At 38.0% G+C, this 13,709-nt stretch overlaps 1 protein-coding gene across 1 annotated transcript in view; it reads right to left on the minus strand.

Moving 5' to 3' along the window:
• Positions 1-3,420: 3,420 nt before the first annotated feature.
• The window catches only part of LOC122527968, a gene marked incomplete at its 5' end in the record, with an annotated part of 72,123 nt that continues 61,834 nt past the window's right edge, over positions 3,421-13,709 (minus strand). The window contains 4 exons of the mRNA XM_043652602.1: positions 3,421-8,326; positions 9,416-9,566; positions 10,252-10,467; positions 13,113-13,451. Coding sequence (XP_043508537.1) covers positions 7,545-8,326; positions 9,416-9,566; positions 10,252-10,467; positions 13,113-13,451 — 1,488 coding nt within the window. The remainder of the gene's footprint in view (positions 8,327-9,415; positions 9,567-10,251; positions 10,468-13,112; positions 13,452-13,709) is intronic.

A 13,709-nucleotide genomic window follows, 5' to 3' on the forward strand; every position in this document is an offset into this window, starting at 1 on the left:
AAGCAACGTTTACATTTGACGTTTGATGTTCTTACCAATAACGCGAGCATAAACGAGGTTGCGTGATTCCACGTTAAAAAATCAGTCGAAATGGCAAAGGCACTCTTCGTTTCTCAGAAACTCAAGTTTAAAGATTTATCAACTGCATGAATTTCGTTGACTGTAGAAGAAAATAATTAACGAGAGATTATTCTACGCGTGGGAATAAATACAGAATAAATGGGATAAAGTTTTTTTTCTAGAATGCCTCGTGTTCGAGAAAATTCATCGAATTGCACGTGCGTGCAATTTTCAGAGTCTACTTTTTTTTGAAAGTGACGCCCTAAACGAACAAAATTTTATTCTACATTTTCCACTCGTTTCTGGAATCAGCCTGGAATTATTCTGGAAACGGAAGCTTCACTGAAAGAAAAATTTAATTTTTTCTTTCCCTCGTCCTGAGACATCCTATAACTTATTTTCATGTACCATCATATACACATAAAGAAATTGAAAGTTACAAAATATCACTGCCGATACAATTCACTTTTACTTATTTCTACGGCGCATACTTGGCATAGGGTTTGCTGTTTGCATCGCGCGAATTGCTGACGCATGGCATGAAAATATTATATTTTACAATGTTCGCCGTAATACCTGATCGAAACGATGCGGCCTATAAACTCTCGTTCCGGAAGAATGCAATTCTGAACTGAGGATTCCGCGAAGGGTACCGAAAATAAACCGTGAATACGTGAAATTCAATAATTACATTCCAGAAATAGTCAGACGAAGTGTTTCGCTTCCGAAGTTCGAGGCAGCAACGATTTTTTCCCGGTCCCCTCCCTTTTTGATCGAACGTCGAGACACAAGCGTGCGTGCATTCACGCTTCATCGTTCAGTCAGATAAATTTTTAGCAAAAGCCACTGTTCCATAAAATTTACGTTCTATCGTTTGTCAAGATAAGCTACGTTTCACAAAATTTACAAAACGAGCGTCGAGTAATTTTTTCTCTTTTCTGCCAAACAAGTTCTGATTTGACGCCAAGTGCCACGTCTGAATTGACTTCTGACTTTTCTTGGAAATATTATATACCATCGACCGTAGAGATGGGAAAGAAGAAGTTCTCGCACGGATCGCTGAAAAATTTTGAACTGTTATAACTTTACGAAAAAAAAGAAAAAAAAAAAAAAGGGGGAAAGAAATCGCACAGCAAGTTTTAAGGGTCTGTTGCAAAGAGGAGAGATTTCACTCTACGAGATCACTGGGTGGATTTAGTTACGAAACGAAAAGTTTTTTTTTTTTAAAAAGACGTTTGTATTTCTTCCATAGTTTCTCACCTACTGCGTGATGCAAGCATATCCTTGGAAGAGAGCAATGCTTGTCGTTTTCAAGGTGGAAAGGAGACCAAAGTTTGCCCTTTTTACGGAAGAAACGTCGACAATTTTTCCACATTTTTCTACATTCGAGGAAACGAATCGACGAAAATATAAAATTTCGTTCTTTCTTTTATTTCGGGGGAAAAAAAAAGAAGAAAAAAAGAAAATCTGGGATTATATATATCCCGAGCGTTCGTTCCATTACTCGAAGGAGATTGGCGAATAGAAGGGAAGTTAGGAAACTTCCGCGTGCACATACACATACGTGCCGATGGCGTATCGTTGGAAATCATTGTAATTTCGCCGGGGTGACTTTTAAAAGTTAAATTAGATTTCAACCCCAACGGGCAACGAATTTACTTACCGGTGGTGGCCGCCGTTAGCCGAGGAAAAGAAACTCGCCGAGTTATTACCGCCATAATCTACTGTGCTAAAAGTAACTCGAGCTCTCTCTCTCTCTCTCTCTCTCTCTCTCTTACCTAGGCCTCAAATAAAGGTTACGAATAGACACGTACACGCCGTAACGTTCGAAATGATTCTCGGAGGGTGCATTTACATACATTAGTAAACGCTTTTTATCGCACTTTCTTTGAAAGTTCATTCGACTGACGAGCATCCCTTTTATGACACACTTTTCGGTGAACGAGCCCCCATTCAAAAGACCAGCTGCGCACTCTGACAGCGTATTTCCTGCATTTTTCATCTCTAAAAGCTCGCGCGTATAATCTGAGAAATGTTTTTTCACAACCGAGTGAATAACGAATGGGAACACCGCGGCTAAATTCTTCTGATTAACTTTGACATCGTCCGTCCCTATTTACGACGCTCTTGTCCCCTTGTTTCCCATATCCGAGTTTCCAGAATTTTCACGTCCCATATATATATATACCTCCGCGGTTTCTCGCGCCTGGGTGTCCCGCGAATTTTGAAACTTCGTTTCGTCTAAAATAATAACGGCTTATCTTAGTTTCTGAATAAATAAACTCGTAATTGTTACGTGAATTCAATAAATTTTAAAAGTAGATCTCTTCCACTTTGCGCAGTGACGCTCTGTTTATTGCGTTTAATGATATTTCTGATTGAAAAAAAAAGAAAAAAAAAAAGAAAACTGTGACCAGCTCTGATCATTTTATTTTCATTTACTTTAAAACCTTCTGTCGAAACTAAGCACTTTCCCTTATTTTCTGTAATAAAATACAAGAGATCCGTTCTAACTTTAATTTCAAGTTTATTACCATTAATTTCGTTTCGAAAATTGTTTAACTTACATATGGCTCAACATTTTCTCAAAAAGTTGACATTTCAAAAACCAGAATCACGCAAGCCAATCAGAGTCTAGTTGAGTTTAAAATTACCATGTTACTGAACTTGTACATTTACTTTTAGGTACAACTTCAGTAGTATAATAGAAATATATAAGGCTAAGGTGAGGTGAAGTGGTGAGATTCTGAGTGGTTTCACGCTGAAAAGAGGGGGAGCGCATGATCAACTTCCAGCAGGAGTAAGTATACCAAGTCCTAATTATAAGACAATGGATCGCGCGATAATCGAATTGCCAGTGTCGAGTGTAATGCAAGAAACAAGTTCATTTTCAAGAGTTTCCACTTTGTGCGGATCGAGGCAAACACAACCGATGTATAAAGTTTGTAGAGTTGCCAGTGAAGGATGAATCATTCGTTGCTCGAAGCTTCTTCTTCCGTTATCGTTGTTAATTTTCAACAACAACATTCAATATGAAAAAAAAAATATTCCTCGAGTTATCGTACAATTTTTACACTCATTGTCGTTTATTAATCAACGACGAAGTTAAAAATCAACGATACACTTACCTGAATTTGATCTTGACCTGTAATTTTTCAAATACTTTCATTTAAATGAAAATTTCAATTCTAACAGTAAGTACTATTAGAGCCTGTTGGTTAGCCTTGGTGGATATAAACTATAAGTTTAGATACTTTGTTTTCATTTTGTTTCCCCTTTTTTTTTTTCACTTGTCCAGCCTGTAATGTAAATTGCGAGAATTTATAGGAAACCGGGGAAGAGGAGCAACATAATCCGTCATCGTTTGAATCTTCCGTCATTTTATTTCTATTCACAGTCAATAATAAATTAACACTTGTTGGAAACCATACAAGAACTGAGAGACGATAAGAATTACGAACTCGTTACCTCTATAAAACCCGCAATTAATCAATAAATACAAAATCAGCTTGTAAAAAAGTTTTTTTTTTCAGCAACTCACGCTGACGCGATTGCCATTTGCTAATCTTGTTTCTCTTTCTTTCTTTTTTTCTTCTTCTTCTTCCTCCTCTTCTTCATTTATTTCCTTACTTTATGTACATTATACATATATCGCATCAAATTCTAAACTTTGCAAGAAAAAATGGACTAGACCGCTAAGTAGATGCTTAATAATTTTTTTTTTTTTTCTTTTCCTCCTCGATTTTCACTAGCGATTTAGCGCGACTCATCCTTAGACACCGTGACCGCGTCGTCGACTTTCCTCACGGTGACCACCCTTCACTTTCTTCTTCGCGATCGATCGATCGTTCGGACCAAGATGGCCGTTCTCTTTTTTTTCTTTTTTTTTTTTTTTTTTCGTTCCTTTCATCTCACTCTCGTACGAAATCCGAATCGCAAACACACTCAACACGCTTTTTTTTTTCTTTTTTTTTTTTACTAAGACACCTTTACCTCCACGTATTTTTCACACTATTTTTTTTTTTTTTCTTCAAATTACTTATCTCGATTATTAATTCACTGCATCTATTTTTTTTTTTTATAACGAATCTGACTGCTTTTTTTTCCTTTTCTTCCTCTTTACATCAAACGTCGCGCAACTTCTTTCCGAACTAATAAAATTATCTGTTATTGCATCTAATCATACTCTCAGAACGTTACTAATTTTAACACTCTCACCCTTTCTCACTCGCTTTTGCTCTCTCTCTCTCTCTCTCTCTCTCTCTTTCACTCACTCTGTTTTATTGTTTCGTTCTCATACTTTTTTTATACTTTTTCTTTTTTGATTCGTCCTCTACGCGTAATATTGTTCTCGATGGAACGGACAAAACTATAGAGCGTTACCGTGTAATTTGCGTACAAGAAGTAACGAAGATTTTGGCTTCATAATAATTCGTTTTTCTGCGAAAAATTCGTAAAATTCTCTCTCTCTCTCTCTTTCACTCTCTTTCTCTCTGAGTAGCGTCTCCGTTGGAAATATCAACCTTACTCGATGTCATGTTCATTGTTAACGCAAATAAATTCGGTCACGATCGAACCTTGCAATACAAAAAAAAAATAAAAAAAAAAATAAATCACTTAATGCGGTATATCGATAAAGTACGTATTAAAACAATCGCTATTATCGTGGAAGCAGCGTGTGTGTCAACTTATACAGTTAGACGTTTAGGGGGGATGATCATTCAGAGTTTCACCCTCGTTTCCTACGTGGAAATCTCGCTCAATGGTCGTACGAAAGAAAGCATAAGAGACTTGTTTACAAGAAAAAAAAAAAAAAAAAAAAAATGGGAATGAACAACCTCCTAACAACTACAGTGTAAATCGATAATAATGAAAAAGGTAAACATGCATCTTAAAGCCTATAAGATTTCTCTAACATTTCCTCACATCAGTCTCCGCCGACTTTTGGATAGTCATCGAATCGCTCTTTTTTTTTTTCTTGTCTTTCGATTGTTCCTCTCCCCTTCTCTCCGTCGAAACGAATATGCTACATTTTGATGTGTATATCTATGTACAGTATGATAGAGTTCTTAGACCGTATATTTTGATAATCGTGTCGTTTCGATAGCTTTCTCTTTTTTTCTCTTCCTTCTCGTTTTATTTTCTCTCTCTCTCTCTCTCTTTTTTTTTTTAATTCGCTCAAGTTCTTCGATTCGCCTCTTACCATTCGCGCCTCGTTTTTTTTAAATTCGTCTACCATTTTACACTATACAAAAGATATACATAAGAGCCAACGGTACGATATATGTAACATATGTATATATATTTATGTATAGAGATTTGTATAGTCTAAAGTTTTGGCAATGTTGTTGGATCAATATAAAACATCGTTAGGTTCCTATGCTGTGCTGTATATGTACATACAAAAAACTCTATAACTTTGAACGTCGTCTCTCTCTCTCTCTCTCTCTCTCTCTCTCTCTCTCTCGCTCTCTCTTCCGCTATTTTTTCTTTTTCTCTTTTTTTTTCTTATTTCTTTCTTCTTTCTGCGGCGCAGTCAATATACACATGTACAGATTTACCATCTTGTCGAAGAACTATGTTGCATCGATGATGGGGGATTGTCGACCATGTAACTAGTTAATGTTTCAATCTTTCGAAACTGAAAACGAATATCGATATCGAATGAGCGGCCAAAGATTGGATAAAATAATCCTGCAAAAGGTATTTGTAACAGCGGCAATTTCATTTAACAACGTCTCTCCGAGGAACTGATCACTCGTTACTTTCCCTCACTACGAATTCACTATCGTCGACAATAATAAGAAACTATACAGTTTAATACAAAACGATCGCTATACAGGAGTTCGAAGGGATCTCTACGTTGAGAAAGGAAAGGGAGTATTTGTACATACGTACCTATTTGCTTCGCTATTTTATCCAACTTGATTTTCGCTCTCGATGAAATTTCCGAGCGTTCTTTAAACGAGAAGCTAGACTATGTATATATATTTATATCCGTAACTAACGGTAGTATAAAGAAGATTTCTAAATTACAAAATTCAACGTCAGATCGTCATCACTCGTAGCTCTCGCATTCGTATTCGATGTTCAATTTCGGTACGATAATATCTCTCACGATGTTAAGGTAAATCAGAATCAATAAAAGAAAAAAAAAAAGAAGAACAAATGAACATCATACTCTCGGTGGAAAGATTTTAATATCGCGTCTTGTGGCAGTCTTTGATCCAGAAGCTCCCGACTGATAATCAGCCACTTCTCAAATAGAAACGGACTGAACAGCTCGAGTCGAATCGACGATTTCGACGATTACGAGCTCAACTCTGCACCGTTTCATTCGTTTTAAACTCGTCGCCTCTTTTAGTCTCTGTTCTCGTTAGCTTAGTATACAAATTGCAAATCGTGAACTCTCTCTCTCTCTCTCTCTCTCTCTCTCTTTCTCTATCGCGTTATCCTTCTATCTATTTACAAATGCTTCAGACGTAAATGCAATCTCTTATCACAATATTATCAGTTAATTAGCATGTAACACGAGCGTCGAAAAACGATAGACGAGATCACGAAATGACTGGCAGTGACGTGGCAAGACGTTTCATCGATCTTCTCATTCAACAGCACTGTCATATTCCATTCACGTTCGTCAATACAAATACAAACAAGCCGAGAACACGCTTTAAAATCCGGGAGAACATCATCCCCTCGTCTCGTTCTTTCGTTCGTCGTGCGCGAGAGTCGCGAGAATTCAGGCCGAGGATAGAATCTCGCGCGAAACTCTAATCTAACCTATCGGAAACAAAGCTGGAGAACTCTCGTTCTTCTCGACGAGGGCGAGCAGCGTTGGACGTTTCGATGAACAAAGCAACGATAGGATAGAGAGTAGAGGTAAGGCAGTGAAGAGTTTTTGCGAAGCACCGCGTTGCCTCGATCGGTTCGAAGCTGAAACCGAAAGCGAAAGAAACCTCCGTGGCGTGTGATTTCGCGATGCAAAGGCGATAGAAAGGTTCGATACGGATGATACTTCGGGTTCAAACTCGTTTGTCTGCCATCTGCGTCAGATTGCAGCTTGAATTCGGGCTGCAGCCATGTCAAATTATCTCGAGCAACTCGCAACACCTTAACCTGGCGTGAACCTGTTATTTGCTTGAACATCGAGCCTTTCGAGTATCCACTCTTGTTCTTATTAGTGTCGAACCACTTCGAGTAATTCGGTTAATCGGAACAGGAGGAGGAGGAGGAAGAGGAGGAGGGAGGGATTTAGGTAGCTGCAACTTGTTAAACGAGTTGAAACGCGAGGCACCGTTGGTACCGACAACTTTCCACAACATCCGACGAGTCTTTTCTCCCGATCAAAAGTCCTCGTATCAAAACGATGTATCGCGTCGACGATGTAGTGCCTTCGAATAAAAATCTTACACGCAACGAAGAGAACTTGGAAAATAAAAGGAGAGTATTCCTGTTTTCTACTGTGCGCTCTCTCTGTCTCTCTACTGGTAGCTAGCCTCACCGCTCTGACTGGTCTTGGCGTTGGCCGGCTGGGAGGTCGGCGACGCCCTGGTGAAGTTGCCGAAGTTCTTGGTGGGCGAGTCGGACGCGACGTTCGCGAGCACCTTGTCCCTCGGCGGCGGTGCCGAGCTGATGCTCGACGAGCTGACACCGGAGTCGCTGGATTTCTCGCTGAGGCAACCACGCTGGCCGAGGCCGGTGATATTGCCGGTGGCCTCGAGGCCAAGGTCACCGCTACCGACCACGTACTTCACCATGCCGCCGAGCTTCTGACCGCTCTCGCACGCGTCCTCGATCACCACCGTCTCACCGAAGTTCCCCCGTTTCGCGATGAAACGAACGTTCCCGCTGCTGCGAAGCAACGGCGACTTGTCGAACTGGCCCTCCTTCTGGCCAGTCGCGGCGCCGGTGATCGGTATGTTCGGATGAAAGTCGTCCTTGCTGTCGGTGGCAGAGCCACCTTCGGTGCTGGCGCCGCCGCCGCCGCCGCCGCCGCCGCCGCCGCCACCGCTGACGACGTTCTTCGCGGAGGCTGTTGTGGCGTCGAGATTGTTCTCCCTGGGCAGCTTGGCTGTCGCGGTCGATTCCGGGCTCACGGTTCGCCGGCCGGTGGAATTCTTGTGAGCGTCGTAACAGCCGGAGTCCCGCGGGAACTGGCGACGATTAAACGGTGAACAATGGCCGGATGTCTGGCCAGAGGTTAAGACCAGCCGACTCACCTCGTCGCCCTCCGAGCTCGAGGCTAAATCGCCCTCGCTTCCGGCTGTTAGAAACAGAACAGAAAAACCAACCGACCTGTAGTTTCCGCATTTTCCACAAAATGATCGTTCTTGCGATCCGGACACTTCGCCTCGAATTTTGAATCGAGCGGGATTAACAAGGGGAAATGTGTAATTTCGTAAAATCCGGCTGAAGTGAATTATTATTTGCTGAGAGACGCGGCAATATAACAGGGCGTTTCATCTTTATCACAGCCAAACGGTGTGTTTTATAAACAAGAGAATGATGTTGTGTGTACAAAGGGTGAATGCTCTAGAAAGTTGTAACAAAAATATCAAAATTATAAATTTATTCGATTAATATTCCAATGCAATTCAACATTATGATTTTACTATCATTTATAATTTTGTAATTTAATGTTTTAAATTATATATTAATAATTATAAAGTATAATTAATAATTATAAATTATTAATATTTTTCTCTTATTTTACTGACATCGTTTGGACACCGATGAAAATGGAATACCCTGTTATAAACTATCGTGTCAAATCAAAAGAGCGTCTAGTTTAAATTTTTTTTGGTTAAAATCAAGTCATTAATACTAAGTATAAAAATAGTTTATATATATATATATATATATATATATATAATTATACAATTGTTCATAATTATTTCAGATTGTTAAATAATAATTATGTAATAATTATGTAATAGTTTATAATTTGGATTATTAAGTACTGAAAGTCTTTTCGTTCAACCACCTTTTGATCAGGCATGCCTATTTGAATTAATACAAGAAAAAAAAATCAAGTCAACTTTACTTGTCTATTTGATTCAACGTCATATTTCGAAAGTTTATGCTTCATTCTGTTTTACGGTTAGAAACGACACAAAGTATAACTTTACAATAGTCTCACGGAAATGAGACGTCTGACTAGACACAAAATTTTTCTACTTGTATATCTCGTCCATCCAGAAATCAACTTTTTTCGATTTTTTTAATATACGTATATATATTATTTTATCCAGTGTTAGGTAAAAGAAGATTTGAAAGATATAATAAATAAATGAAATCAGGGACAAACGTATTCCAGTATTAAGAAGAAAATGATCGGGCAGTGGGAACTCACATTGAAGATCATTCAACAGTTGCACGGCTGTGAGTATTTTCGCGCGGTGTTCCGGCTGATGTATGCGCAAGTAATCAAGGTCCGCAGCTTCAATTTCCCTGAAGAGCTCCAAATCCTCGTATCCGTTAAATACAAACACGGGAATGTGTTCCTGGAAAAAGCGGTTTATTCAAAACTTCCATGTTATTTCGTCCGCCACGACGCGCTCTCTTCTCAACACGCTTTCTTAAATCTCATTTAATTTAACACGAAATCCGCGAAGGGCGACGTATGTATTTCAATCACCGTGCTTCCTCGTCTCAGAAAACGAAAAAAAAAAAAAAAAGAACAATCGCAGCGGATTTAAATCTCGCAGCCAATGCAAATCTCCCGACACTCGCCAAATTTCCATTTACGAAAAAAAAGAAAAAAAAAAGGAAAAGAAAAAACAAACCACACACGTTTATCGCTAAAAAAACAGCAATAAAAAAGAGAGAGAAAGAGACAGACAGAATCGATGCGACGCGGATAAGGACGAAGAGTGTAAAAGAGGGATGTAAAAAAAAAAAAAAAAAAAAAAAAACAGAAAGTGTCGAAGAAAAAAGGAGAGAGAAAAAAACAGAACACGCGACGTTCCGCTGGTGCTGTGTATTGTGCGCGATATAAAAGATGCAGGTAAAAAGAGAGAAGAGGAGAGAGGATATGGATGAAAAGAGAGAGGGAAAGAGAGAGAGAGAGAGAGAGAGAGGTCCAGCGTGTAAAGAAACGTATAAAAGCAAGGTCCCCTGCTTTGCATTCGAAGCGATGCAAATGCGAATCAGTTTGTTCGAGCCGTGGCAAGATATTGCTCTCTCTACCTGAAGATTCATCCTCTGCAAGAGCTCTTGAACGGAACCGGGCTTCTGCCTGTACCTCTGGCCCCACTTCCCCCGGCCTTCGGGCTCGCCGCGCCTCGGGACCCTGTCGTTTAGTATCTCGACGTTTATGAACTTGAAGTGGCCTATCCTGTTGTGCAAAACACCCTTCCACAGGCCGCTCTTGTTCATTTGTACCACGTCGATGATGTCTCCCTTCTGCAAACGCAACAAAAGCCAACGTGACTGCGACATCGACTTGTTCATTGCTTCCGCGTCGAAAAGGAGAAAGAAAAAAAAAAAAAAAAAAGAAAAGAAAAGAGGAAGAAGAAGAAAAACACTGAACAACTCTCTTACGCCTACTGATACGAAGGAGCCAGTGATTCGACTCACATTCGGCTCCTTGTTGTTCGTTCGCGTTAGTTGGTATTATACGCGAAGTCATGGCGCGGGTCACGGGCAACATCGACGAAAAGGAAGAGATAATTCTGTTTCGCAGGAAATGAGAGTCGAGAGTTTGGAGGGGGGAGTAATGGTACTTTATAACAGGCAGACTCTCCTTTTCAATCGCGCGCTGGTGTACGAATCGATCGTTAGGTTTTGAGCTCGTGTTTTATACGGACGTTCTTCTTCTTTTCTTTTTTTAACGTATGCGTTATAGGTAGGGGGATTTATGTGCAACATATTTTCACTAAGTTACGAAACAGTATCAACTTATTTATATATAACATATATACAAGTTATACAGCGTTTGAAAAGCTGTTTGGTAATTTAGTAAAAATATGTTTCATACACACGGTAGAATCTCGTTTGTTTGAACTCTCATAGATAAATGTTTATTAATTTTATATAATTTTTTAATTTTTATGAATTATATAAAATTTAGATAAATAGTTTGTATAATATAAATAATTTATATAATTCAAAGATAAATAGTTTATATAATAGAAATTTAACGATTTTCCCTATTGTCTATGATTTTCTTTACAACAAATGGTCTACTGTAAGTTTATTTATATTGAAGCTTACACGTCGAGAACACGTATGCATACGTTACCGCAAAACAAAATAAATATCCACGATTTTTATCGATAGAGTTTCTTTGAAATAAATGGAACTGTACTGTAATTTTATTTACATCGAAGATTGCATTCTCAGTCATTCACCGTGAAGTTCATAAAGCACACGGCGTGGGTCAACTCGTCGTCGTATGAAAAGAAAAAACTTTGTTCCTTCGTTGAAACACGTGCATTCAAATTTTACTTTTACGTTTCGTCGATAAATTTAATGTGTGTATTAAACGAAATTTGCGTACTTTTATGCAGCAGAAATTTCTTGCGGAATTTTATGCAATTGCGAGGAAAATTGTTAGTGGTTGCAAACGTAATGTAGAATTCCCGATGATAATTTGTCATTACATCTGATATTTAATAGTAAAAATAAAAATTTTAACAAAACAGAATAATTTTATGCAAAATTCACATGGAACATTTTAGCATAATTGACGGTACTGTATACGACAGTTTTGATACATGGGAAATCTATAATTTGTCGTCGTACAGTGTGTCGTAATTTAATAAAAGTATGTTTTATACGTACGGTAAAATTTCATTTATTTAAATTTATAGAGAGATAAATAATTTATTATAGAACTCCATTATTTATGATTTTCCTCGTAACAAATTTAATATAGAACTCCATTATTTATGATTTTCCTCGTAACAAATAGAACTCTAAGTTTATATCGAAGCTTATTCCTCGAGAGTACGTATGCGTAAAAGTTCCACGAATATCTTTGTTTCGTAAAAAGTTGCGTTCAACATTACGCGTTATGATTTTACGATATAAGGATATAAAAGGACAAATATACACCGTGGACTATAAATCGTAATACGAGTTTCTACGAGCAGGATTCAAAATAAAAACAAAAATTTCAGAATAATAAAATGGCGTTGACCAACACGCAGCTGTTATTGTGACTTACTTCACATACTTTTATGTATTTTTGCAACTTTTCTTTGTATTCTAAGAAAATTTAACTTTCAACGTTATATCTATTATTACTATATTCAGTATTATATTTGTACTTGATATATTTGACATTGTATTATTATTAATTATTTTTATTACTTTCATCGCATTATATTTATATCTAAAAATATTATTATTGAGTATTATATTCAATATTATATTATTATTAATTATTTTTATTACACTCTGTTATATCTTATCTAAAAAATTATTATATTTAACATCATATTCAACATTAAACTATTATTAATTATTTTTATTACCATTATTATTCTACTATATATTTATATCTAAAAAAGTTATTAAATTTAACATTGTTATTCAATATTACAATTATATCTTATACTTAATATTACATTGTTATTAATTATTTTTACTACCATTATTATATTCTACTATATATTTACATCTGAAAAGCTATTATATTTAACGTTGTTATTCAATATTACAATTATATCTTATACTTAATATTACATTGTTATTAATTAGTTTTCCTACTATCACATTTATTTCATTTTTTATTACCATTACTATATTACCATTACTGTCATATTTATTTCATTTTTTTTTACCATTACTATATTCTATATTTATATCCAAAAATTTATTACATTTTAGTGTGTAGTATTAAATATTACATTCAACGTTATGTTTAATATTACATCATTATTATCTTCGCTATCACCGTGTCACACGTCTGAAATGTCGCCAGCGTACGTAACGTGACAAAAATCATAGAAACGACAAGTTCCAATAGCGAAAACTTCTCTCGATCGACATTCACCGACGACAATAATAATAATAATAATAATAATAATAATTTGCAAACAAACCTTAAACTTCAGCGCTTCCTTGTCGTAGGGGCTGGGCGTGTAATCAACGAGTGCTCGGGCTCTGCAGAGCACAGGTCCAATAGACGTCGGGCTGATAGCGTCCCTGTCTTCGCAGGATATCGAACTGTGATTGCTTCCTGCACGCACAAGTGCCTGCGTGCTCGAGCCACTTCCGCTCGGCAGGCTCTCGACGCTGCTCGCGCTGCACGGGAACGCCTCGGATGACGTGCGATCCTGACGAAGCCTCGAGATCTTTCGCTGCACGTCGTGCCTCAGGTTTCGCGCTCGTCCCGCGATCCCTGCCCTCGTGTCACCTTCGAGCAGGGCGCTAGCTTCCGACTGGAAATTTCAAACCAAACGATGTTGCGCTGTTGACGATTCGAAACAGCGAGAGAAAAAACCGTTTTTCGCCCGACTCTCTTTGCTCGTACCGATGGAAATGCGACAGAGAGAGAGAGAAAAAATGAGGAAAAACGGTGAATCGAATCGAAGAAGATATCTCACGCGCAACGAAGGGTCTCTCTCGTTCTATTATCCCGTGCACTTTGGCGTTACGCATTTTTCTTTGTGAAAATCGTGGAATTTTGAAATGCATCT

Source organism: Frieseomelitta varia, unplaced genomic scaffold (assembly GCF_011392965.1).
Source record: "Frieseomelitta varia isolate USP_RPSP 00005682 unplaced genomic scaffold, Fvar_1.2 scaffold_240, whole genome shotgun sequence".
NCBI classification, from domain to species: domain Eukaryota; kingdom Metazoa; phylum Arthropoda; class Insecta; order Hymenoptera; family Apidae; genus Frieseomelitta; species Frieseomelitta varia.